At 39.4% G+C, this 27,071-nt stretch overlaps 1 protein-coding gene and 1 non-coding gene across 22 annotated transcripts in view; both read left to right on the forward strand.

The window, feature by feature from the left end:
- The first annotated feature begins 1,556 nt into the window (after positions 1 to 1,556).
- The window catches only part of MATR3 (matrin 3), a 38,037-nt gene continuing 12,522 nt past the window's right edge, over positions 1,557 to 27,071 (forward strand). For 4 of the 21 annotated variants that reach the window (XM_069592181.1, XM_069592189.1, XM_069592186.1 and 1 more), the window contains exons 1-2: positions 13,667 to 13,836; positions 23,859 to 24,950. In XM_069592181.1, coding sequence (XP_069448282.1) covers positions 24,039 to 24,950 — 912 coding nt within the window. In that variant the 5' untranslated portion in view covers positions 13,667 to 13,836; positions 23,859 to 24,038. Of the gene's footprint in view, positions 1,654 to 2,878; positions 2,918 to 4,320; positions 4,407 to 5,155; positions 5,237 to 13,640; positions 14,101 to 23,858; positions 24,951 to 27,071 lie in introns of those variants that run through there. The other 17 variants (XM_069592179.1, XM_069592184.1, XM_069592191.1 and 14 more) reach the window with 9 other exon arrangements.
- Positions 4,888 to 5,087, forward strand: LOC138441902 (small nucleolar RNA SNORA74). The gene has a single exon (XR_011257472.1). It is a non-coding gene; the product is annotated as a small nucleolar RNA SNORA74 (small nucleolar RNA).

Genomic DNA, 27,071 nt, shown 5'->3' on the forward strand with positions numbered 1-27,071 from the left:
CCCCAAAGGCCCTGGTATCTCTGTTCTCAGTTACTTCCTGTCTCTGCTCTGAAAGCACACATGCACACTTTCACACAAACTTCATCTTTCCTTTTCATGAATCCTCAGGGTAGCTGTCCCTTCTTCATTTTGTGTGTATGGAACAAAAGAAAGCAAAATACATGAGATGCCAATGCAATTTCTCCTTTAGCAGAGCTCTGCAGGACAATTACCCACCCAATCGGCCCAGTTTTACAGCTCTCATAACCATCTTTTATGAACACACTATGATAGCTGGATGTGGGCACTGATTAGGGCAGCAGTCTTCAGCCACATTCCTATTTAACTGCAAAGCAGATCTCCTGCCTACCAGCTCAGCACTGATCATGTGATGTTTTTAAATACTGTATTTATGTAAGCCTTTTTCCTACCAGAGACTGTGTCCAACTCCATCCATACTGGGGCGGGGCGGGGGGCGGGGCGGGGGTGGTGGTGGCGGTTTGTGTTTGCCACTTCAGGGCTCTCTATCCTTAGAGCCTAAAATTTTTTCCTGGAATCAATGTAGGACTCTGGGCTTTCTCAGCAGAGGTCTGGGAGGGTTGGGTTTATAGGAAGCACATTTTTTCCCCATTATGAAATACCTGAGGAAATTCAGATAATAAGACATGCTGGCAGATGACAAGGACTTTGGCTACTCCCAAGGGTTCACCTGACAAAGATGCCAGGTGCAACAGATGGGCAGAGCCAACCAGATGCTGGGGGTTGGGGGCAGGGAGATGCTAGAAACAAAGTGGCTTTAGACTTTGGAAAATTATAGAATGGATTTAGGAAGTACTGCTACTGGACCTTGCCTTTCTCATCCTCAGCTTCACCAAAATGTTCAGTAGGAGAGAATCATATTGACTTCAAGTAATGAGGGGAGGATTAGTGTTCAAAAGAAATGCTGATAACCTGGTGGGCAACCCGTCCAGACCAAAGATATGGCCTCTTTGGCTGACTGTGCCACGGTGGAAGGCAAGTTTGGCAGAGAAAGCCAGTACTCTTTAGCTGCTGCAGCTCAGCTAAAGATCCCACTCAGGGCCCCAGGGATGTGGTCCCGCTGTAGGAGCGACTAGCATAATCCGGGCGAAAACCTCCTGGAAAGATCCCCAAAACCAAGGTGACCTGTGTGCGTGGGCGATCCGTTGGCTGAGTGACAGAAATGCTGAAGAAAGCCAGGAAGAGGATCTGCGTGGGAGGAGGAAAAAGCGTGGGCTGAGCTTGCAGCAACCAAAAGGCGCCACAGACGTGTGCGAGGAACCCGCGGCGCTCGGAGTGGGCTGACAGGAAGCACCGCCCCACTAGGACACATCAAGTTTTCTCTTAAGCAGTTTCAAACCCAGCGCGCTTTCCACGCGTAAGTACAAATGAGATGGCTGTCAAATAACCGTAGCGCTTGTTCGGAATTCTATCTTTTCTCTTCTTGGGTCTAGCTCCTGTGTAGAGTATGCCCATCTCTACCACAGCTCTCCCATTTTCCTAACGCTTTCCTGGGCGGGGTTTCTGGGCCCCGCCCACCGAGGGCCCGCCCAGTAGCCGCCCCGGGGCGGGGCTCCCCTCGGCGCCCGACTGCCCTTTTCCCCGGCGGTCTCTGACCCGGCTGCTGTGTCCCTACCGAGCTCCGGACACGTGCCGGTGAGTAAGGGCAAAGTGGGGAGAAGCCTTGGAGGTTTACCAGCAGGGGCGAGAGACAGTGGTTTGGAGGCTTCTTCCGAGGCACGGGACGAAACTGGGGCTCATTCCCTAGTGACCCAAGGTTTGGAGGGCATCTTGAAGAAATGCTGAGGGATCGCGCCCCAAGAGTCACCCCGTTTTCTACCATCCCTGCTGTCCCTGGAGAGTTGCCGAGAGTCGGTCTCGGGGAGCCTTGGTCCCCAGGCACTAGGGCCAGGGACTTGGGAAGGTTCGTGAGGAACACGTGGTCGGGTGGAGCTCTGTCAGTCCCTTCAACCCGAGCGCCGAAAGGGACAGGCTATTTTTAGATTCGTTTTTAGACCTGGACAATGAGCCCTCTATTTTCCTTTTCCTCTAATTTTGGAAACGTTTTGGAGTGAAATTAGAGGAAGGCTGGGAAAAAGTATTGTCTTAGATACTCTCACCTTATACAAACAAGGTAAATCGTAAGGGTGAATGGGAAGGAATGTTTATTAACATTTTTGCAAACATTTTGGTTATTGTTTTCAACCAGTAGTTGGGGTCGTTGGCAGGAATGGCAACCTAACTGCCGCTAGTTTCTTTAACATCCGTTACTGCATCCAGTTATTTTTAAAATGCTGCTTTTAAGAAATAAAATAAAATGCTGCTTTTATGGTTCAATAGATCACATAATTGAGGCCCTTCTCAATCTAGTTTCAACCAGCCTTTCCAATTTTTAGTGCCCATTGCTTTCCAAGGGTAAGTTCCCCTTCTGCTCACCAGTATTCATCATTTCTTTGCTTAGAGTAAGTTCCTGACAATAGCAAATGTTTAGTGCCCAGTATATAGCAGATATTATCTTATGCACTTAATTTATATTCCATTTAAACCTCCCGAACACCCGGTGTACAACACCCCCATTCTATAAATGAGACAGGTACAGAGGTTATTTGCCCACTGTCACTTGGCTGTTAAGTAACAGCCAAGCTTCCTGATAACTTGTTGATGAAATCATTAATTTGCTACTGTTGAACTGCTGTTGTATGCAAGTAAGAATGACGAAAATAAAGCTAGCCAAAGGAAAGCTGTTTGTTTTATTGTTGACTATCGTTTCTGTGGTTCAGGCCTCACTAAGTTAAGGGAGTTTTGAGGGTAGGGGCCTTAAACACCACACAAGTGTTCACTAACTGTTGGCTGTCTATAACCTGGAGTGCTTTGATTGCAGAGCATCCGGCTGTGAACTTTTGAGCAGATGCAGCCCCAGGTAAGTGCAGCCCCATTAACCTATCTTTGGCCCCAGCTGTAGGCAGCTGCCTAGGTTTCCGTGTACCTAGGCAAGTGTTACACTGCTGGGAGAACAGCAGCCGATAGCTGGTTGGCATTCTGGGCCTGGTTCATGCCTACTCTGTTGTTAACTATACCAGGATGCCAGCACAGTTGTTTTTCCATTGAGGTTAAATCTGCAAGCATGTGCCTTTGCAGGGAGAAACCTAACACAGAGAATGGTTCTGGTCTGACAGGTTTGACTAGTATGAAGTTCTTTGAATCATACCTTGGAAACAGAAGAAATAGAGGGATATATAAATAGAAAAAGTTGAGGCTTTTTTTTTTTAGTCTACTGAGTGCTCAAAGGGGACCATGGGATTTTTGCAGATTTCAATGAAATCAAAGTTCATAGCTCCCACTCCTCTACCAACACAGAGCTACTCAGGATAATCCCTTTGTAGAAAGATTTTATAACTGTAGTCACTTGTGAGAATGCCATACCTTACAAGGAATGTAGATGTGAATTTGCTTTAAAATGATGAGCATTCTTTAATCTCATTAATAGACTATAAAAATAGCAATTAATTGAGGGGCTCCAAATACTAGGTCTAGCTATAGCAATACTAATTTCTGCTTCAGGTTGACAGATTTCTACTTTTTGTTGGTATCTTCCCTTGTGGCTCAGCTGGTAAAGAATCCGCCTGCAATGTGGGAGACCTGGGTTCAATCCCTGGGTTGGGAAGATCCCCTGGAAGAAGGCAAAGGCTACCCACTCCAGTATTCTGGCCTGGATAATTCCATGGACTGTATAGACCATGGGGTTGCAGAGAGTTGGACACAACTGAGTGACTTTCACTTTACTGGTTTTCAGGAGTAAGCAGAGTTTTTGATTCTTTTGGAGCAGTAATTGAGTCCCCTGTGTGATTTTGTTTTGGAATCCTAATTTTCTGAGAAGAGATGCTTCTCAGTTCTAGGCAAGAGTGACGCTGCAGGTTATCCAATGGGGCAGACTTAGTTGCTGCTTTCAGTGAAAAGTAACATCTTAGTTTCTAAGAAGGACTTGATGAGGATGTTGGGAGGCAGAGGTGTTATTTGTCAAAGGTAGTTTTGTTCTATCGATTGGCTTTCCCTTAAAAGAATTCTCTTAGCTAAACGTTGGGTGCTTTGTGTGAATACCTCAGATGTTCGTTGTGAATAGCCTTTTACATATGGGTCCATAATACAAGTGATAATCTAGAGAGCTTTAGTGGTAACAGGCAAGAAAAAAAGGCAAGTAATGGGAAATAATTGATGAGGATATAAAACTGGCAAATCATAAATGGCAGACAGCATTGTTTCCATCTCTACAAAAAGCAGCCTCAGAAGCTAGGATGTTGAACACTGAAATCTTTTTCTTTTTAGGATGACTCAAAAGTAGGGCATCCTTGGCCCTCCTGAAGAGATGAAATTAGTGGCAAGTGGACCACCTATCTGTATGGCATTATCAGGTAAATGTCCTTACTCATTTCGATGCTGACCATGTGCCAGGCCTGTTAGTTGGAGCCCATGAGAAAACAACTGGAAGGCAGAAACAATTGTATTTGTCCCTAACAAATTCAGCCTCTGGGCAGAAAAAGGCTGAATAGGATTTTGGTGATTATGGTCTGAAGGTTTTTGAGATTATCTGTATTATTACATCTGAGAAAACTGAGGGGAGATTGTAAATTTCATGACGGAAAGGATAGTGTATCTTACCTTGTTCACAGATCCCAGTCCCTAGATCCCAAGCACAGTGCCCAGCACATGGCAAGAACTCTCAGTGTTGGATAAAATGACTGAAGGCATGGGAAAGGGTTTCCTGTTTCCTATTTGTTTCAAGGTTTTGACAGCAGGGTCTGCAATCACTGCTTCTAGGCCTCTGTTTTGCAGTCAATGTTCAATTCATGGGGATACCTTCTGAAACAAGTAAGAAAACTGTTTCAGGAATCATCCAGCAGTTGTCAGCTATCCAGGCTAGCGTGATGCCTCGGATGGTGTTACACTGTTGGAAGAGCAAGCACTGCCTTTATTGAGGTCTGAGTTCAGCACTGTTTTGGTGTTGTGGCTGAGTACCTCTGGGCAGTGTTTTGCACCTCTGAGAGTGGAGTAACTCCTCCTGTGGAGTTGGTCCTAGTCTGGGTGCAAACAGTTTTTTTCTATTAGAAAAAAGATCCTGTCTTATGGACAGCCTGTCATTCGTTTCCTCTTTGAATCCTAGATGCCTTTGCCTGAGTGAGAAACCTTCCTCCGCTGGGATCCCGGAGGTCTGATGGCCCTTTGTGACATCCAAATAAGTAATGTATGTAGTCCTTTTGTCCTGAAGGTCCAGGAACATCTTTTGTTCTAATACTTGGTCTTTGAATCTGGTTCCTGACAGTGAGCTCCTAAATCCCTTAGAAATTCCTGGGTGATAGTAAAGTCTTTGTTCTAATGGGACTGGAATTTTTACACATACTCTAGGCACACACTCATTCTCCAGAGAGGGGAGAGGGGTTGGAAATGATCATGATGACGCCTCCATAAAAATTCCATTAGTATAGGGTTGAGAGAACTTCCAGGTTAGCTAACACGTGCTGGGAGAGTGATGCCCCTTCCTATATACCTTCTCTTATGCATCTCTTCCATCTGGATGTTTATTTTTATCCTTTATCATATCCTTTTGCAGTAAACCAGTAAATAGTAAACTGTTTTCCTGAGCTCTTTTGAGCCCATCTAGCAAAAGTTAGTCAAACCCAAGGAGAAGGTTGTGGCAATCTCTGACTTACAGCCTTTCTGTCAGAAGCACAGGCTAACAACCTGGACTTAGGTTTGTCATCTGAAGTGGAGGAGGGGCAGTCTTGTGGGACTGTGCCCTTAGCCTCTGAGATCTGAAGTTATTTCTAGGTGTAGATGGTGTTGAAATTGAGTTACATTGCAGGACACCCAACTGGTGACAAGACCCACACATCTGGTGTCAAAAATACTGAGAGTATGGCCAGAGTTTGAGACTGAAGGAAAAATAGGAGGAGGCATGAGGTTTTCTTAAAAGGTAGAATTACTTAACGTTCGAAAAAACTGTAGTGAGAACTAGAATTTTAGAGGAGAATGCTTAAAGTCTAAGATGAGAATTCCCTGGCAGTCCCGTGGTTAGGACTCTGCGCTTCCACTGCTGGGGGCCTGACTTTGATCCCTACTCAGGGAATTAAGGTGCAGAACAGCTAAAAATAAGTAAACTCATGACTTAAACTGTCTTCATATTCTAGAGCTCTGCTGCATAGTACATGTAGATTTAAAATTGACAAAATCCATTTCTTCATCTCAGTACTTTGTGACTACCTATTGGAGAGCTCAGAAGACATTTACCAATACAGAAAGTGTTATTATACGCTGCTGTTCTAGAGCAGGGGCTGGCAAACTTCATGTAAAGAGGCTGATAATACTTTAGGTTTGTGTACCATATAAACTTATCTGTTGCAACTACTCAACTCTGCAGTTGCAGTGTACAAGCAGCCATAGATAATATGTCAACAAACGAGCACTACTGTGCTCCAAAACAACTTAATTTAGGAACACCGAAATAAAAATTTCATAAACTTTTTCAGTGAAGGAAAATAATTTCCCTCAACCATTCTAAGCTTGAGGGCCTTTCAAAAACAGATGGCAGGCCAGAATTACCAACCCCTGTCTTGGGGAATGAAATTCAGGCCTTGGGAGTTTACAACTCATTAGTAACAGACTTAGGGCCAGTACCAACATGTGTCCGTGAAAAATTAGATGTTATCAATACCTTTGCCTTATAACAAGCTTTTACCATATGGTATTAAACTCTTCAGCTTTTAGAGTACTAGGGTGACTTTAGTAAACTATCCAGTAGTAGGATAGTCCTTATTTCTTATGTTTGGGGTTTGTTGTATGTGCTTTTTTGAATGGGTTACTTATAAAATGGTTCTCTTTTTTAAATGTACGCCTAAGGAAGAGGTCCTAAGAAAGAACAGCAGTGTTTGGTTTCCAGCAGAACCTGATCACAAACCCAATCCTAGTAGTGAAGTAGAAATGGTCCCTAAGGAAAGAGGAAATTTTTATATATCAACCACAGCCAGAAGAAAGATAAATATTGTATTCTAATGCATATATATGGAATCTAGAAAAATGGTACTGAAGAATTTATTTACAGGGCAGCAATGGAGAAACAGACATAGAGAATAGACTTATGGACATGGGGAGAGGGGAGGAGAGGGTGAGATGTTTGGAAAGAGTAACATGGAAACTCACATTACCATATTTAAGATAGCCAATGGGAATTTGCTGTATGGCTAAGGAAACCCAAACTGGGCTCTGTATCAACCTAAAGGAGTGGGATGGGAGGGAGGCTCAAGAGAGAGGAGATATATGTATACCTATGACTGATTCATGTTGAAGTTTGAAAGAAAACAATTCTTTCAAAACAAAATTCTGTAAAGCAATTATCCTTCAATTAAAACCTAGCTTTGAATTAAAAAGATAATAATTATATCATAAAAACAAAAAAAAAGAATAGCCAGGAAAAAAAAAATCCAGGTTTTAAAATCTGGAATCTCAAGTTATTAGAATATAGATGGCTTTCCTGAGCATGGTAAAGCTACCCAGGTGCAGGGAGAGGTCCCTATGTTGCTACTTGAAAAAGGAAAATTCATTTGGTGTTTATGCCTGTATTCAGTACCCCAGAGGTTTCAGTGGCTTAATCATGCACATTAAAATAATTTAATGGGATTTCCTACTTGATAAGTGAAGTTAATTAGTCACCTACTACTCCCTGTCGGCTTGAATTTTTTTTTTTTTCCTGGTAAGTCTAAGATGAAGTAACACATTTCAGCTTTAAATCCATGCCTTCTCTTTCTCCATCACCCTTTTCCCATGCTGCAATGAAAACTGAAATTGAACTGGCAGATATTGGTCTGTAAATATCCAAGCTGCCACCTCCTGCCATAGCTAGCAATTAGTAAACACAAGTGCCCCTTTTCATTGAGATGCTCAAGTTCAGGACCTATACCATATTAAGAAAGGAAAATTAAAGCAGTATGAGTAAGGGGCCCCAAATATTGAGTCTGTCACCTGTCGATGATTTATTTCCTTTCATTCAAGGTTGGAAAAAACTATCGTCAGTGAGCTTTTATAATGAAAGTTTGGATTACATTTCAAATTTTAATCAGGAAAACAAAACCCCAGAGAAATAAATTCTGCAGGCCCCAAAGAGACATAAAAAGGTGGCTTAGGGCCTAGGAATTCACACTAAGGAAGACAAACTGGTTAGAGCAACTAATTAAGAACCTAAAAGAGTGACAATGGCTCCTCTAAATCTTTTTGCTTAATTAGGGCTTTATGAACAGCTCCAGTTAATAGACCTGTCAATATTCTCTTGGAAAACAATTTCACTGAATTAACAATTCAACTCTAATATTTACAATGTCTGTTTAGCAACACCTTGCGCTTTATAGTTATTTAGAAACACTTAATGAGCCCACTTGCTAGGTCATAGATTTGTCAATTTAGGATCCTAAGGCCTGTTTCAAAGGAGCCCCCTGTTATTTTGGCTCTCCCTATTCTCCATTACAAGCCCTTTAGGGTGTAAGAACATTTTATACTGCTTTTTAAGGGTAACTTTACTAGCTGGGAAGAGGTGATAAAATGGACCTTGAAATTTATTTCATTTTAGAATAGTTGTATATTTACAGAAAAGCTGTGAAGATAGTACAAAGAAATCCCATGTACCCTGCACCCAGTTTCTCCTAATAGTAACATATTAGTATAGTACATTTGTTATTAATTGACTAAAGTTCATGCATTATTCATATTTCCTTATTTTTCACCTAATGTCCTTTATCTGTTCCAGCATCCCATTGAGGATAGTATATTTAGTCATCATGTCTCTTTAGGCTTCTCTTGGCTGTGACAGCTTCTTAGACTTCCTTGATCTTCTGCCCATTTTTTAATTATTATTTTAATACTGAGTTGTTTGAGCTGTTTGTATGTTTTACAAACTAAGCTCTTGTCCATAGCATCATTTGCAGATATCTTCTTCCATTCTGTAGGTTGTCTTTAATACTCAAAATGCCTTAGTTATAGCCTTTATTCTCTTTCATTTAGAATAGTGGTCGAGCCTGTTGTCTTTTACAGTAGATGCTGTAGTCCCCAAATGACTGGTTATTTTTACCTTATGAGCTCACAGTAGAGGATGGAATTTTGTATCAGCTGGTGGGAGAAGGGAGGAGCCAAGCCCAGGCCCTAGTGTAGGCCCAACTTCAATGAGTTGAAGAAAAGTAGACAAATCCCCAAGGCACATAGCCTGTGAGTTAGATAGAACCTGGACTTCATCAGAATGGCAGATGGTAGAACTTATTCTCAGTTGTAGTTCTCTAGATGAGGACTCCAGGAGCTAATGGTTACAATATGCTGGCCACTCCAGGAGAGTTTTCTGTGCTGACCTGTGCTGCCCCTATTCCAATGGCACTATATTACTACACTGGGCTTACATTTCTTGCCCCTGTATAGTAGAGTCCAATCATGATCTGTTCATCCAGGGAACTCTTCATATTTAGTTTCTTGGAGCCCTAACCTCCCTCTTACTTGTACATATAATATATCCAGGGCTGAGGAAGTGATAATAACCTGTGCTATTTGCTCATCTTGTCAGAAGACTAGTTATTTAACTCATACCCTTTTTATGGTTTTACAGCTTTTATTAACTGAACACTATGCTAGACATTGGTGATACGTGATGAACACGACACGGTCATGTTTACCACTTTCAGATTTCTTTCTGACCATGTTGGTTTCTTTCAGTCCTTTCGTGTCTAGGTCTCTGCATATGCTGTTTCCCTTTCTGATTCCATCTTCCATTTCCACTTTGTATACTTTTATATCTCAGCTCAGATAGCACCTTCCCTGACTGAGCACCCATTTTATGTGCCATTGTGCTATATTCAACCACAGAGCTAGATAGCCAGATGCCATGTTAACAGTCCTTTGAACAGGTATTATTCACCAGTTTTTAAATGTTTATCTTACTCCCATATAGCCAAGCAACCTCAATTATACCAATAGCTGACTAAAGAGCTTCAACTGGTAAATATTAGTAGTATCAGTGTATCATTATGTACCCAATATAGAGTAAGGTCATAGGTGTATCCTACTTTTTAACAATACCCTGGTAAGTAAGGATAACAAGAGTGCTGGTTTGGTTTTGTTAAATTTTGAAAAAAATCATGGAAACAAATATGTTGGTTTCCAAATCATTTGCTAGTGGACTCTTTATAAAGATATAACATGTATGTGTGTTAAGTCGCTCAGTCATGTCCGACATTGCGACCCCACAGACTGAAGCTGTCCATTGCATTCTACAGGCAAGAATACTGGAGTGGATTACTGTTCCCTTCTCCAGAGGATCTTTCCAACCCAAGGATCAAACCTGCATCTCCTGCACTGCAGGCAGATTCTTTACCATTTGAGCTACAGGGAAGTCCTGAAGATGTAACAGTGCCTAACTATTTGAAATCCTTAAAATATACATGGTTGATGGTGGTTGCCTTTAAGGGAATAGCAGTTGGGGAAAACTTCTGTGTGTGCTTTGAATTTTATTATATGTATTCCTTATTCAAAAACTCCCCCCAATTTTTAAATTTATTTTTGGCCATGTTGCATGGCTTGCAGTATTTCCCTGACCAAGGATCAAACCCAGGACCCCTGCAGTGGAAGCATGGTGTTCTCTAACTACTGGGCCACTAGGAAATTCCCCAAAATTTTAAGCCCATTTCCCCTCCCTTGCAACTGCTAAAAGAGCTGCTGGTTAACAATTTTCTGTTTTTTAAATAGCCTAAAGTTTTGAAATGACCTGCTGATGCTTAGTCACTTCAGTATGTCCAACTCTCTGCAGCCCTATGGACTGTAGCCCACCAGGCTCCTCTGTCCATGAATTCTCCAGGCAAGAGTACTGGAGTGGGTTGCCATTACCTTCTCCAGGGGATCTTCCCAACCCAGGGATTGAACCCTGGTCACCTGCATTGCAAGCAGATTCTTCACCACTGAGCCACCAGGGAAGCCCCTCCAGGGCATTATATCTATTTAAAAAGTAGATGGTGAACTGCCAAAAGACCACAGCCTTGCTGAAGGCAGTCCAATATAATGCTCAAACGCTCTGGGTTTGGATTTATTTAGAACTGACTTCAAATCCTAGCTAGGCAAGCTTCTGAATCTCTTATGTAAAAATAAGAGGAAAAGGTACTTTACTCTTAAAATTATATTATCAGCTGCTTAGTGATTGTGTGGTGTGAAAATATATGTCCTCAACCAATATGACTCCTCTGCTCAAAACTTTAGAAAGATTAGCTTTATGGAGATTGTATCCTGGTGTTTAAAGTTTTATTCCAAATTTGTCACTTAGACCTTTCAAAGTCTCAGCAGAAATTCTTGCTTTGTAGCCTCTGTCATTACTGGTGTACCACGCCCACTCCTAAGAAACCCAAATGTGAATAGAACTCTTGATCCACCTCTTCTCATAGCCAGGCCCATCTTGAGGCCAGCCTCCCTGTCCAGTCTTCATCAGACTGAGATTCTCAAAAGCTGATAATCTGTCTTATCCATCATTGTATGTGTGCATGTGTGCTCAGCCGCTTCAGTCATGTCTGACTCTTTGTAACCCTGTGGACTGTAGCCTGCCGGGCTCCTCTGTCCATGCGATTCTCCAGGCAAGGATACTGGAATGGGCTGCCATGCCCTTCTCCAGGGAATTTTCCCAACCCAGGAATCGAACCATCCATCATGAAACAGACATTTGACGACTGAAATCTTGTATTACCTTTGGTTTCCAGTGTCTTTTTGCTGTTGACCTACTAAGCAGATCCTCAATAAATAATTACTCAACTGAAGTTTGCCTTTCCTTCTTTGTAAAATCACCAAATTGCATTAATAGTCTGTACAAAAGCATGGTAAGTGTATATCTGAAATAAGCATGCATTCATGTTTCTGAATCCAAAAAAGCAGAGCTGCTTTCATCTAATATCTGGGGAGAACATAAAGTGAAGTCTTAGCCAAAATCAGTTGGAATCAAAGACTCATAGAGTAGAAGTGAAGGAGGACCCTATATTCACTGAAAAAATTTTCATTCCAAAGTTAACTATGTAGTGGCCTTAGGGATGCCCCAGTACTTGATGTAGTCTACCAAATGCCTTCTCAAAGCCTGTAGAAAATCATGCAACATAACTCCAGCCCCTTCCATAGATGGCTTAGTCACAGAAAACTTAAGTCACCTGACTAATTCCTAATGAAAATATAGCACCATCCTCTCCATACCTATTACAGGAAAGAGATGTCTCTAGATCTCATCCTTTGAGTAATGTCCAATATGAATCTTTCCTTCTCTTACTGCCTTTGCCAACCAATCCTTTCCTAATATAACTCTTCTGCATTTTAATGGCCCCAAATTCTGTAGTAAATCAAATCTTGCCCAACCCTGCTTTCTTCTCATCATAGCCAGTTATTCTGCATTTGGTAGTTTGTTTTACACTTTTCATATACTAAGCACCTCCCATCTGACATCCTCTCCCACTGAACTGGAAGTCCCTGTTGCCAAATCTTTTGTAGATGTTTTTAGTCCTAGGCTTGACCTCTTGGTAGCATTAGACCCTGTTGATCCTTTAGTCCTGTGAGTACTTTGGCTGTCAAGGCAGTACAATATCTGTGCCTTCCCCTCTACTTTTTTTCCCTATCAACATGGTCTCTTGCCATTTAACTACCAGATTAGTTTCTCAAGGCTTGGTCCTAAGGTTTCTCTTTTTACTGTAGGTTTACCTAAGGTTTCTCTCTTTATCTCCAGTTCATCTCTTAACTCTCCTTCATTTATATAAATTAGAATTTGTCACTAACCCACACCCTTTTCTTCTGAGATCAAGGTCAATAAATATAATTCCTTTAAAGCTGATGCCAAACTGAAGCCTTACTGCCCCCACCTCCCATTCTCAATAGCACTGCTAAACAGTTGTCATTCTTACATGATACTTCTCCATCTTCCATATCCAAGCAAGTCTTGCTTTTTGTCCTAAATGATTTCGAAAATTTTATACAGGTCTGCTGTTCATTTTTGCCCCGTCCACTATCTTCACAGTGGACCCAGAATGGTTCCGCATACTCAAGATTTAAAATTTTTGAAGGCTATTCATCTGACTTGTATTCACTAACTTACCTCAGACGTCAGGTGCCTGCCTGTCCCTCTGCATTTAAAATTCAAACCCCAGGGAAGTGACCCTTTTCTCCATCCTTATCTATACAATTTCTCAGGATTTTCACATGTGCTATATTTGTTTGCTCATGGGGTACTTGAAGAGTGTCCTATATTCAAATTCAATTTCACCAAATGGCGGCGGCGGTCTTTTCAGTGGAATGAGTTTTCGCTATCTTCCTCAATGACCTGCATAAAATTTCTGAAATTAAAACCACTCAGTAGTATGTCTCCACTTCCTGCCCCGAACTGCCACTTCTCCGCAGTTTATCAGAGAATACCAGAGAGGGTTGAAGCCAGGGAATCCTGCGACGCACTTCTAACGCATACCTTCTTTAAATTCTGCACCAAGCAATATGGAAGAGTCGGGGGAAAAAAATTCTTTGTGGGGAGTGGGACTCGAACTCTATCAGCTATGGCTCTCCATTTCCCGCCCATAGGCGAGCTACAAGATCAGAGAACAACGATCGCCCCTGAGGGCGCGAGCGGCGTGCGCGCGCCGGGCCGGGGGAGGGGCCTGGAGCGCGCAGAAATGGGACCAGAGGTGGGTTGGGACGAGTTCTCGCGAGAGTGGGTTTGTTCTTGGGCTGCTGCCTCTGCTGCCACCTCTTACCAGCGCCGTTGCTGCGGGGGATTGTGGGAGCCATCGCGTCCCGCTCGCTTGGAGAGAGGTACCTCTCGTTTTCCCTCTTCCTTTCTTCAAGGTAGGCGTGAAGCGGGTAAGAATCGGGGTGGGGTGGCCGGGGGCTCTCCGCGTCCGCCGGGAGGAGGCAGCGACGGCAACAGGGGCCGCGGGGAGCCGGCGGCGCGCCTTTCTTGCTCGCTCCCGCTCGCCTGCTCTGCCTACCTCCGCGCTGCGTATGTGAGCCGCCTGATCGGCGGCCGCCATGTTAGGAGCTCAGTGGCGGCGCAACCAGCCTTCTCGGGTGGCGGAGGTGAGCGGTCCCGGAGGGAGACACACGGCCAGCCAAGGGCCCAGGGTGCGGAGGCAGAGTCGGGGCGCGCCGAGGGCAGCTGATCAGCCGAGCTTCCTGCGTTCCGGGCTGGCTGTGGGCGGGGGCGGGACGACGAGCCCGTTACACGCGGGCTGCCGCTCTGAGGGAAAGGGAGGAGCGCTCGAGGCCTGAGGGACCGACTAACCATGAGGAGGGTGGCCTGCCGTTTGGGGAGGATAGTTAAGCTAACATCAGCCCCAGATATATTTGCTTTCCCCCCACTTTGCGCCTGAAAACGTTCCCCAAAATGGAGGATTTCGTACATTCCGAAAAGCTTAGCCGTTTGAGCAGTGTTTCTTGGTGTCGCGGCCTTCGCTCCTTTACTCGCCCATCGTTTCATAGCGCCCCCTAATACTCCCCTGTCCCCCGCCCACACACAGGCGCGCGCGATTTTTGCCGGGCCTCAGAAACAATTCCCCCCTCCCCCCGCCATCGCGTAAAAATGGCCGAAAAATGAAACGTTAACGCTTGTTCATCGTGTTGCGTCGTGGATAAAGCCTTCTGCAGTACGCTGCGAAGGAGATTTGCTCCTGTTTAGAGAGTCACCTCACATTCCTATTCCTCTATATTAAAATACTATCAGTCTGTAGAGAGGATGGTGTGGTGTGGGGACCTTCCGGTTTCCAGACAAAGGGTTTATAGTAGCCTGGTGTAGTCGCGGCTTCGTTGTTCTTTTCGTTGCCGGCGCTGTGCCACGTTCTGTGTTATATACAAAGACTTTTCCCATATACAGTGGAGTAGTATCTCCTAGGTATTTATCCTGCTCTGTGGCGCTATTCTGTGTAATAGTCCTATTGGATCAGTTACAGTTTTCCAGCCAGATATTTCTAGAACGGTTATGGCGATTCCAGAATTCTAGTCTTTCACGAGCGCTGTAAAGTGTGCGAGTTGTTGATTTACCAGGCCGTAGTGATGAGATTTTGCCTTGATGCTGCGTTCTGCGCGTTGAACAGAGCTTAGTTTAAGATTTTTAGATATTCGACTATACAGTTTTCTCCCAGGTAAATTTAAACAGTTGTACTCTGCGGGCAAAAACTATATTTCAGGCTATTTTCATACGTGTTCAAAATTACCTTTTAAAAACTAAACGACTCGATCTTCGGAGTCTAGCGACATACTGTTTTGGAAATCAAGAATTCGGATCTCTTTTCTTAGCTGTGTGTAAGTGGAGTTGCTTTTATGTAACATTTTGAACTAATTAATTCTAAAGTATTTAACTACCCTTGACCTAAACATTCTGTATGTTAAAGAAGTCTTTAAACATACTAATTTTACTAGTGCTTTTAGGGAAATGTAAACCCCAAATATTGTTACAAGTCAGTGATATGTAAGACATTTTAACAACTGAAGAATGCAAAGAAAAAAATCTTCCATGATTTTAGAAATAACAAGTAGCTCAAATTCCCAATTTTATAGAAAGAATTGAAGTCCAAGGAAGTGCTTGTTATGTAGGTAACCAATGTCAATGAAGCCGGTGTGTTTAGAATGCTTACATTTTGATTAGATACTTGATTCAGGCTCTGCATGTTACAATAGATAGGCTTAAAATGGAAGAACTACGCTTATAGGAATTTATCTCGTAAATAAGGGAAGTGTGTCAAATGTATGTGTACATAAATGTTAATGTTGGTTACTAAGCATATTAAAAATCCAAAGGATTCAACATTTGGAGATCTGCTAATTATAGTGTGGCCGTCAAGTGATAATCTGTACAGCTATTTAGAAGTATTTAAAGAGTAATGATGGGAAAATTATAGTGGAATATAGTACTAATTGGGGAGAAAGTAATAAAACTCTGCTGATACCAAATTTGATGACTTATGTTTTTTTGAAGGAACATGTAAATAAGCATAAAAAATATCCCTGAGTGTCGGGTTTATGGGTCAGTTGTATTTCCTTCTCCCCCCCTCCCTTGAAATTTCCACAAGACGTTACACTTACTTTTGTAATGAGAAAGTGAAACATTTTTTGTAAATGCTAGAACTGCTGAGAGGGAAATGGCAACCCACTCCAGTACTCTTGCCTGGAAACTCCCATGGATGGAGGAGCCTGGTGGGCTGCAGTCCTTGGGGTCGCTGAGGGTCGGACACGACTGAGCGACTTCACTTTCACTTTTCACTTTCATGCGTTGGAGAAGGAAACGACAACCCACTCCAGTGTTCTTGCCTGGAGAATCCCAGGGACGGGGGAGCCTGGTGGGCTGCATTCTCTGGGGTCGTACAGAGTCGAACACGGCTGAAATGACTTAGCAACGGCAGCAGTAGAACTGCTGAAAAGATACCTTGTTTTTTTTAGGATCTCACCTCTGTTTAAGGGGAATAGAGATGAAAATGAGCCAGCTTCTTGAAATCTGAAGTGCAGTTTTCAAATGTGACAAAAAGAAGTGCTTGTGTAAGATATTCTTGTTGTTATGTGTAGGCACATAGGAATCTGAAGGCATTCTCACATAAAATTAATATTGATAGGACTAATAATTAAGATATGAACTGCAGCCATTAGCTGTTTATAAATGATCGAAATCAAATAATTGGACAATGGTTTGTTAAGTGGTGTTCTTAGCAAATCTTCTAGTTAAAAGTCCATGTTTTGTATTTATATACTTCTTTTAGTTAGAATTGCATTAAAATTGTCCCACACTGTGGCAGTAGGGTCTCAGTATACCTGACTGACTGAAGGTTTGGGGTAGACATTACCAAATGCATGGTTAGTGAGGTGGAAGGGTTGTGGACAGTGTAGTTTTGCATTTTTTTAATATATGTGGTTTATCCAAGGTTAACACTGTCCATGAAATTGCTTTAATTTAAAATTCGTAACTATGTAGTTGGTCTTTTCATTGGAGCATTAGGTTAAGGGTTCTGAAATGTTTGATAAAAGGTTTTTAAATAGAGAAACTGTTTTAGTGGATAGTAAAAGGTAGAGCATAGAAGCTCAGTGGATTGAGAAAACTGTGAATATGAAGCCCTCTGAAGTACTTGCGCTTCTGGTTTGTTGCAGATCATATTGACTATAAGCTACAATAGAAGTTACATGATAAAATGCTGTGTTCTCTCTCCTGACCCGAATATAATTTATTAGGTGGCAGGTCTGAATGGATGCAGTATCTTCGATGTGTTGCAGCCTCGATGTGATTGATTTTCCCAGTTGTAGGTCAAGCCCTAATGTTTGTCTAAAAAAGGCTCAGGAGTTTCTGAAAATTGATATGAAGTAGCGATTAAAACTTAGGTGTAAATTTTTTATTTTAAAATTTTAAGATTTTAAAATTTTGATTTTAAAAAACTATTCCAGAACTTAAGACTAATTAATATAAAAACTTGCTCTTTTTCTGGAAAGTTTTTTAATTGATAAATCTCTACTTTTTGTTTATAGAGTACCAATAGCCTGTGGTTATTGGTGCCTGTCTAAGGCAGAAACAGGTTAATAGAACAGAGGATTGCCATGGTGGGGGGTGGGATCATAGGTCTTCCAAACTGTTGCCATTGGAATAGCTGCTGGATAAGAAGAGCAAAGAGAAGGAAAATGTCTATAGGTGTCATGGTAAGCAGTAAATGGAAGTTGGAAAGGAGTCTGTTGATAATAGAATCTCAGTAGAATCTTTGATTTCTGAGTGAACTCCGGGAGTTGGTGATGGACAGGGAGGCCTGGCGTGCTGCGATTCATGGGGTCACAAAGAGTCGGACACGACTGAGAAACTGAACTGAACTTAGTGTTAGTCACTCAGTCATGTCCAACTCTTGGCAGCCCCATGGACTGTAGCCCGCCTCTGTGGGCTACAGAATCTTCTGTCTATGGGATTCTCCAGGCAAGAATACTGGAGTGGATTGCCATTACCTTCTCCAGGGGATCTTTCCAACCCAAGGATTGAACCCAGGTCTCCTGCATTGCTACAGATTCTTTACTGTCTGAGCTACAGGGAAGATCCATTGATTTGTAGTATCATTGGTTGTTAATGAAATAGATAATTTTCTGGTCTTTAAAGGTGATCTGTACGTTTTTTTCCCCTTCGGAAATTACTAGGATATTAAATATCTCTCTTTGGTACAGTCACTGATAGGAGGAGCTTTTATAGCTTATGTGAAAGTGTTTGAACACCTGACTCACACAGTAGTTGGGAAAGGAACAGTAATAGCAAAGAAATACAAACATTTGTGCTTAAAACATTCTAGCTGTGAAAAGGTGTGAAGCAACAGAACGATTTTAATGCTTAACTATGTATCCTTGTGTGGGTTATGATATCCTTGAGAACCACAGTGGAGGAGGGAATTTTATACTGAAGCATCAGGAGACCAAGAAATACTCATAACAGCATTCTTGGTAATGACAGGAAATTAGAAACAGTCTAAATGTTCATCTTCTGAAAGATAAGTATGTATATCATAATGGTATCTATATAACAGTGAAAATGTAGTTTTAATTCATGTGTAAATTAGGTTTAAACAAGAGCAATGTATATATCCAGCCAATTTGTGTAAAATTAAGAAAAGTAAAATTAACACTGAAAAGATACATATCTGTTAAGTGGTAGGACTTAAAAACAAGAGACTCCATGAGGGAAGGAAGAATCATTGGAAATAGGTATGTAAGGTTTTATTGATGTTGTTTCTGACCTTTGGCATTTATATACACTGATTTGTAAAACACATGATGTGAAGGCTGGGGCCGAGGGGGGTGTTGGACCTTAAGAGAATTGCTAGTATTAAATGAGGAAAGGAGAGACACATACTAGCTAATAATTACGTTTGAACAAGTACTAAGCAGTCTGTATAATGGCTCATAAGATAAACTTTTTCTTAAGGTGTTGGCATATGCCACAAAATAGGTTTAGAGAGGTAGGATGCAACCAATATGAAGGCCATTGAAAACCATACTGTGGACTTCATGTGGTAAATAGTAGGGAATAGTATGTTTTTGAATAGAGTAGAATGAGGAGTGATGTTTTAGGTTTGTAGTCTTTTAAAGCTGACTTCTGACTTGATAACAACCTTCAGATTTTAAATCTGGCTTTGAATAGAATTGGATGAGACATTATAAGTTGATACATGAAATAGTCCAGTACAAAGTGAAAGGTGTTTATGTCTCTAGGTCAGTCCTTTTACTTCTAGTTTGTTTTCTCATTGGTTGTGAGGATCAGAGTGCATACAGTAGATGATCACTGTGGTGCTTACAATATGCCAGGCCCTGTGAAATGGATGTTATTTTTATTCCCATTTTACATATGAGGGAATAAACCCAGATGTTAAGTAATTTGCCCAGGTTCATGCAGCTATTCTGCAGAAGAGCTGGTTTTCAAATCCAGGCATTTGGGCTCTTAAAAAAAAAAAATCTCAATTTATATCAAAGAGTTGTACAAATGTTTGCGGAAGCCAAGAGAGCAGATCATGAAGCAGAGGGGAATATCATAAGGGTGCAGAATGCTGCCTTGAGGAAAACCACAGATTTGCTTTTAAATAGAGAGGAGAGTTAGCCAAGTAGTGTCATAGGTCAGATCAAGAGTCAAAATGTCAGTTAAATGGAGTAACTTTCTTTCCTGTAGTATGAATTTACTTAAAGTCACAAGGGAAAAAACTTAGAAGAAAAATGTTTCAAGTCTGAATAATAGGAATCTTTTCTATGGATTACCATGAAGATTTTTTAGCAACTGAATCTGCTGTTAACCTAAGGATTAAGAAGTGGGTTAGAAGTTTAATCCAGATCAGTAATACATATGAATTGACACCAGTAGTTTTAAAACACTTCAGAATATTCCTTTTTTTCAGTCTTCTTGGGTACTGCACTTTATAGTTTTTCTTTGTTGTGTGGTGAGGCACATTGGTGTATACAAAGTTAATAGAGCTGGATAAGCAACAGGAAATAATAGCTGTTACCTTGCATTATCTTACAATGGAGTGTACTGTGCAAAAATACTGAATCCTATGTTGTACACGTGAAGCTCATATAGTATTATAAATCAGTTATACTTGTTTTTTTTTAAAAAAAACTCTCAAATGAAATACAAGTTATAAAATATAGTAGAAAAAGATATAGTGATGTAAACTAACATTAAGATGAAAGTTTATTTAATCTCTAAAATGGAAGCTATGTTGAGGTTATTTATCAAGCCATTATAAGGTTAATAAGTGAGAAAATTTAAGGAATATTTACTTCAGTTGAAATACCCTGTACTTCAGTTGGAGATTGATTAGTCAAGTACTTCTTTAAATTAGTGAACTATCCCTGCCATCTGGTGATAACATGATTAGGACATTTTTAATGTATTTGTATTGTTGGTTGCTGTGTATATTTGGCATATTTTCCCATGAATAAGTTAAATCACAAAGGTGTTTGACCTTGATAGAGATGGGAAAATCTCAAAATTTCTTTGACCCACTTGTGTTACAATTCAGAAGCTGTTTTCTAGCTGTTGTATGTTAAATTTTTATGTGAGGTTAAAAGGTTATTATGTCAACGTGTGGCTATTTCTTTCCTACGTATCTCTACATGCCTTTATGATTATACTATCTTAAAATCGGTTGTTTCTAAAAAGTGATTTATTTCACACAGTCAAAAAGTATAAAGATCCATATGGTGGTAGTAGATACCTTTAAAACGTAGTGTTTTTAAGTTCAGATGCTGAAGGTTTCTTCTATGTCATGTTTTAAAGAACTAAAGTATGCTTATGCTCATTTTACTTCCTGCTAACTAACCCTCTGAAATAATAAATATATAATAGACTAATAGATAATCTTTATTTTACACAGGAAATTTGGATACAGAACACTGTGTTCTCCATTAACTTTGTGTGTTTAGTTTAGCTTTGATTTGTTTTCTAAAATGTTTTAGTATTCCATTTCTTCTAATTATTGAAGAAAATAAATAAAGGGTATCAGATTTATGGAATGTGAGGGTTGAATATTATTAACTGAAGCTTATTTCTTAACCATACATATTTGTTCAGATGTTGAATGTGAAGCTAACATCTTTAATAGAATTTATATCATGAACTTTGTTCATTGAGAATTTGAATATCAGAGTATAGTTAAATGGCATTTGTGAAGCCTACTTAGTTGTTTCTTTTCTAATGTTTTCTGATGGGGCAGGGTGGAGGCACTTTTTTTTTGGAAGTGAAAGATTCTATATTGTATAAAGTTAAATGAGTAAATCGGGTTTTAACATTACATTTTAGATGAGTTATCTCAAAGGAACTATTTTCAAACTTTATTAGCCTCTGAAAACGTAGCTTTATGGAGAAAAAACGTGCAGTAAAAGAAGCTAATCTTTTTTTTTAAAAAAAGCACTTTAGTAACTTGGTAAACCTTTCAGCATTGTGATGGTTTCATAGGCAGAAGTTCTCACTTAGAGCCTTTAAAGTGCCTTGTGCATCTTATGTTCATTACCAAAGATAAGATACTAAAGGAACTTTTTCATAAATATTCTTACATCAGTGCTATCTTGTCGGATTTCTCTTAATTTCTTTGTTCTAATAGAAATTTTTTAAGAAATTTGTTAGATTCAAAAGTTTGACTTAAGTTCTTTTTCAGTACTGCTACTCTCATGTCTTTGTGTGGGACTGAAGTTGAATCTGACTCACAAAAATATGAAAGTTATTCTTAAATTACAAGTTGTCATGGGATTTACATGGTTGTCTTTCTCTTTTTCTTAGTTTTCTGACATCCATTTTCTGTTTTGTCTTAAGGTTATCACCTTTTACCTTTACTTCTCTTAACCTTTCCTTTTTGCAGCTCCACCATTCATATATGTTGCAAAGAAAAGTAATTGAGATCTCTGTAATTCAACAATCATTTCCTTAAAATATCAATGTTAAAAATTTGCACATGGTCATAATGCCATAGTATAATTTCCCTAAAGGGAAAGAATAGTTCTTTTGAAAGGCTGGCTTTTCGGTGTACGAAGCTTTGACTCCCAAATGAAGGGCAAAGCTGCAATTAATAGTAACTTAGATACTTTGAAATTTTGATTTCAAAAACCCTCATAATGGTTTTTTGAGTTTTTTTTTTTTAACAATGTATGAAAACATAAGAGGGTACTACAAATGTTTCAGTAGTATTTTAACCGCCATTCTGTATGGTATTTAAAAGTTGTATCAGAGAAACTTTCATCCAATGATGTTTACTTACTCTTGTCTTTATTTTATTAATCTTAAGGTCTAAGTAGTTTACATAATGGATCTCATCTGGAATTAGTTTCTTTGGTGTCTTTTCTCAAGTTCATCTTTCTTGGTGTGCAAAAACATCTGTAATTCCAGTCACCTCTGATAGCATTTCTATGTCTTTTTAACTTTGTTACATCTTTTTTGTAAAATCTAACTTAAGTCTTGCCTGCAACTTTTTTTTATACTTCTTCTACCACTGTTTTCGTCCAGTGTTTCCTTAATCTGTCATTGGTGGAATTGGTCCCATAATTGACTTGTAACTATTAAATATTGCCTGGTTTTTATGTTGATAAAGTTTTCTATTTTAAACTAAGTGTTTAGGTATATGGGTGATCAAACTCATGAGTTAACTGAGCAGTGTCTCTACATAGTAGAATTATGTAGCAAACAATTTAAGACTTATTAAACCTCTTTGTGTAATTGTGATTATAAAATTGTTTCACCAGGGACAGTTATGTACATCATTTAATACTTTATGAGGTCATTCGTAAATGCTTTGTGAATTCTTATATAAAAATTTTTGAGGTAAAATAAAAATGAAAGTAATTTTGTTACTATCACATCTTTGAGGAAACGCATCTTGAGGGATTGTATTCACAATTTAAATTTTCTGGATGATGGGGCTATTCTTGTGAAAGAATCTGTGTTTACAGAAATCTATGTAAGCAAGATCTCATTTTCATTTTCACCTGTTTTGAGCTCTAGAGGTGTTATAGCTCTGAGCATTAAATGAATGTTCACAGCTACTACCTTGGGGAGTTTCACTTCTTTAAATCACCTATACTTCCTGTACTTGTGGTTGTTCTTGGGGAGTCTCCTACTTCTGTACTGACCATATTTGATTCTCCTTACCTTATAAGATTAGAAATGAAGTAAGCAACTGCCTGATAGAGGATGGAGAATAAGGCAGTTAATTATTTGGCTTAAATTTGTGCAGAAATCTGTAAACTGTAGGAAGTCACTTATTTTTCTTCACATCTGTCTTTACCTCAATTTGATTTTGCTGCATAAAGATCTCAACTATAGTGTTTGATCTTAGATCTTATGCTAGGTACTTGACACTGAAGCTTCGTTACTTGTGATTTTACTTGGTTCTTTCTGATAGTGTTAATAGGTCTCATTTTCTAAAACAATACAACTGATTCATCTTTGACTTGCTGACCTTGATTTTTTTTTTGTTTTGTTTTTAGTCTTCTGGAACTTAAGCATCATATTATAGGGTGTATTTTTCTTCTAAAAGAAGAGACCCATCTATATTTTTATTGAAATTTTGATATATTCAGACATCTGACCCTTCAATTGAAATGTTTTTAAATTCCGTATGAAATTCCCTTTAATAGTTAAACTTTAGCATGAAAGACTACTTTTTAAGTATATGCAAGCTCTGCATACATCTGAAATCTGTTTAAGTTATGTAATTCCTTGTAAGTTTGAGATCTTAAATGTTTTTTTTTAATCAACATGATGCGTAAGTTTTTTTTTTTTTTTTTCTAAAAAAAAAACGGCATCTACTTAAAGGGATTTATGACTAAAATTGCTTATTTTTCTACAGAGTTGTCTGCTGGTTCTCAGCTTGAAGAAGATTCTACAGTCCTTATTGATCCTTTTTCTTGGCGTTACCATTTTTTGAAGCAAAGTTAACCTAGTTTTCTAGTTGAGCTTTCTTTTTGGCCATCTTAAAAAAAAATTTTTTTTTTTTAAATCTATAAACTAGACAAGAGATAGTTCTACAATGTCCAAGTCATTCCAGCAGTCATCTCTCGGTAGGGACTCGCAGGGTCATGGGCGTGACCTGTCTGCAGCAGGAATAGGCCTTCTTGCTGCTGCTACCCAGTCTTTAAGTATGCCAGCATCTCTTGGAAGGATGAACCAGGGTACTGCACGCCTTGCTAGTTTAATGAATCTTGGAATGAGTTCTTCATTGAATCAACAAGGAGCTCATAGTGCACTGTCTTCTGCTAGTACTTCTTCCCATAATTTGCAGTCTATATTTAACATTGGAAGTAGAGGTCCGCTCCCTTTGTCTTCTCAACACCGTGGAGATGCAGACCAGGCCAGTAACATTTTGGCCAGCTTTGGTCTGTCTGCTAGAGACTTAGATGAACTGAGTCGTTATCCAGAGGACAAGATTACTCCTGAGAATTTGCCCCAAATCCTTCTGCAGCTTAAAAGGAGGAGAACTGAAGAAGGCCCTACATTGAGTTATGGTAGAGATGGCAGATCTGCTACACGGGAGCCACCATACAGAGTACCTAGGGACGATTGGGAAGAAAAAAGGCACTTTAGAAGAGATAGTTTTGATGATCGTGGTCCTAGTCTCAACCCAGTGCTTGATTATGACCATGGAAGTCGTTCTCAAGAATCTGGTTATTATGACAGAATGGATTATGAAGATGACAGATTAAGAGATGGAGAAAGGTGTAGGGATGATTCTTTTTTTGGTGAGACCTCGCATAACTATCATAAATTTGACAGTGAGTATGAGAGAATGGGACGTGGTCCTGGCCCCTTACAAGAGAGATCTCTCTTTGAGAAAAAGAGGGGCGCTCCTCCAAGTAGCAATATTGAAGACTTCCATGGACTCTTACCGAAGGGTTATCCCCATCTGTGCTCTATATGTGATTTGCCAGTTCATTCTAATAAGGTGAGTTAATGCAACAGATACTTCTAATTTCTTTTACGTTGTAGTGCCTATTCTGTATTTACCTATATCTTGTACTCTGAATCTGTAGTCTGATGACATTGAGTTGATCAAGAATTTTTATACTTTTGAGAACACTTACTTTATTTGGAAGGTAATTGTTTTTGAGCATTTTAAACCAGGGCTTTACATTAATATAATCTGCATAGATTACTTCTGGCCACAAAGCTATCATCCACTGGAATTATCTTGTTGGTTTTTGGCATCAATATGTTCTTCTTAATCGTATATTTAAGCAGGTTTTTTTTTGTCTGCTTTGTTGAATTGTTTTAAGTATTTTTTCTGTTTTTTTGCAGTCAATGTGCTCTGCCATTCAGGATGCTAGATAATCAGCTCTCCATCTGTCTTAATTACTGATTCATATGTAGTAAAGATACATTCTTGAACGATTCTCTTTTTTTCCTTATCTGTGGCTACAGGGAAAGAGTTAATGTAGAGCCCTGGTGTTTGTTTCAGTATATTTCATATTTTAGATTAGTTTATTCTTCTTTTTAATTTCCCTTTAACACAAACTCTCATGCTGTAACTGAAATTTTTCATCATTTTTTTTCTCCTTTTCCACAACTTTCTTAAACATACTTCAAAACTCACTTTTTATTATCCCATATTGCATCTATCCCGTTAGAGACTTGGGAAAATCACCTACTGCAGTATCCTGCTCTGTGTTCCTCATAAGCATATTCTTTTTCTGACTTAGACTTCTGGTATACTCATTTGAAGAAAAAAAAAAAACCTGATTCTCCTTTGCTTTAATTATCACATCTGGCAAAATGGGAACTTTTTCAAAATGCCCTTTTAAATATATTGTCCTTTCTCTTTCAACGTTTTCAGTGCTAATCATTCGCACTGTTTTTTTCCCAAAACAGAATACAGTGCGGTTGACTTAAAGTCAGCATTGTAGCAGTCCACTGGCTTGATCTGTAATCTGACCATCCATTTTTCCTGATGTGCTGTACTTAATTGGAACATGTTACTGCCATGAAACTGATTTGATGGTTGCTGTTACAGGGTTTTTTCTTCACAGTAACATCTGGAAGGGTCATTTTCTTTTCATATCTATCCCTTTAAATGCATTTTTAAGTAAGTTGATTTTTGAGTAAACTAAATCATGTAAGTCATTAGAGATTTTGTTTTTAATCTTTTTAAAAGTCTTACCAATCAACCCCTTTTCTGTGTTTAGATCTCAGTATTTTTGTCTCGGATAATTAAGAGACTTCTTATATTGTTTAAATTTAGAGTATTTTGAAAAATATCTTTTTAAGAGTGATTTCTAGCTAAAAATACATGTATATATATCTATAATACAAAAATCTTCAAAGTAATAGTTTAGGTACACAAGAATATTTTATTCTTCAATCCATGTCAAAATAACTTCAAATGGTAAATTTACATTCATAGATTAATTTTAATGTAAGACATGGAACCACAAACTCATAAAAGTTAGGGAATTGTATTTAGTAGATATTTTGGTATTTTGTATTTTTCAAATTTGTTGGATACACTTAGTATATAATGGAATTTAGTTTTTGTTCAGTATTCAACTTGAAGGTTTAGATCTGGTATGAATTGATTTAATGAAAAGATCCGTTAAACTCTGGTGACTCCAAATATTTTTTGTTACTTCATGTCTGCTTGCAGAAATGACAGTATGAGAAATATTCTCAAATAGGTTCTCTATAAATTCCAAGGAAGATAGCTAGTTACAGTGTCTCAAATGAAAATGATTGTAAGGGACTTAATCTTTGCTACTGGAGTCATCATAAATTAAAAGCCACTGTTGGAAGCCTCTTCATCCTGACTTTGAGCAGTAACTTAATGTTGCCACTTACATACAGGAAAACAATTCAGTAAAGGAACACAAAAGGAAATCAAGAAGGACTTGAATCAGAAAAAGTTCCTATTTTTGTATATTATTCTTTTTTGTCCAGATGTTATTACCTTATAGTTCCTGAACAGTTAATAAATAATGATAATAAACGGATCTAAATTGGCCAAAGAACATTTTTGAATATTTGAAACTTTGGATTCAAGAGTAAGGTATCTTACCTAGTAAAGAGATACTTT

This window comes from Ovis canadensis, chromosome 5 (genome assembly GCF_042477335.2).
Source record: "Ovis canadensis isolate MfBH-ARS-UI-01 breed Bighorn chromosome 5, ARS-UI_OviCan_v2, whole genome shotgun sequence".
Lineage (NCBI taxonomy): Eukaryota > Metazoa > Chordata > Mammalia > Artiodactyla > Bovidae > Ovis > Ovis canadensis.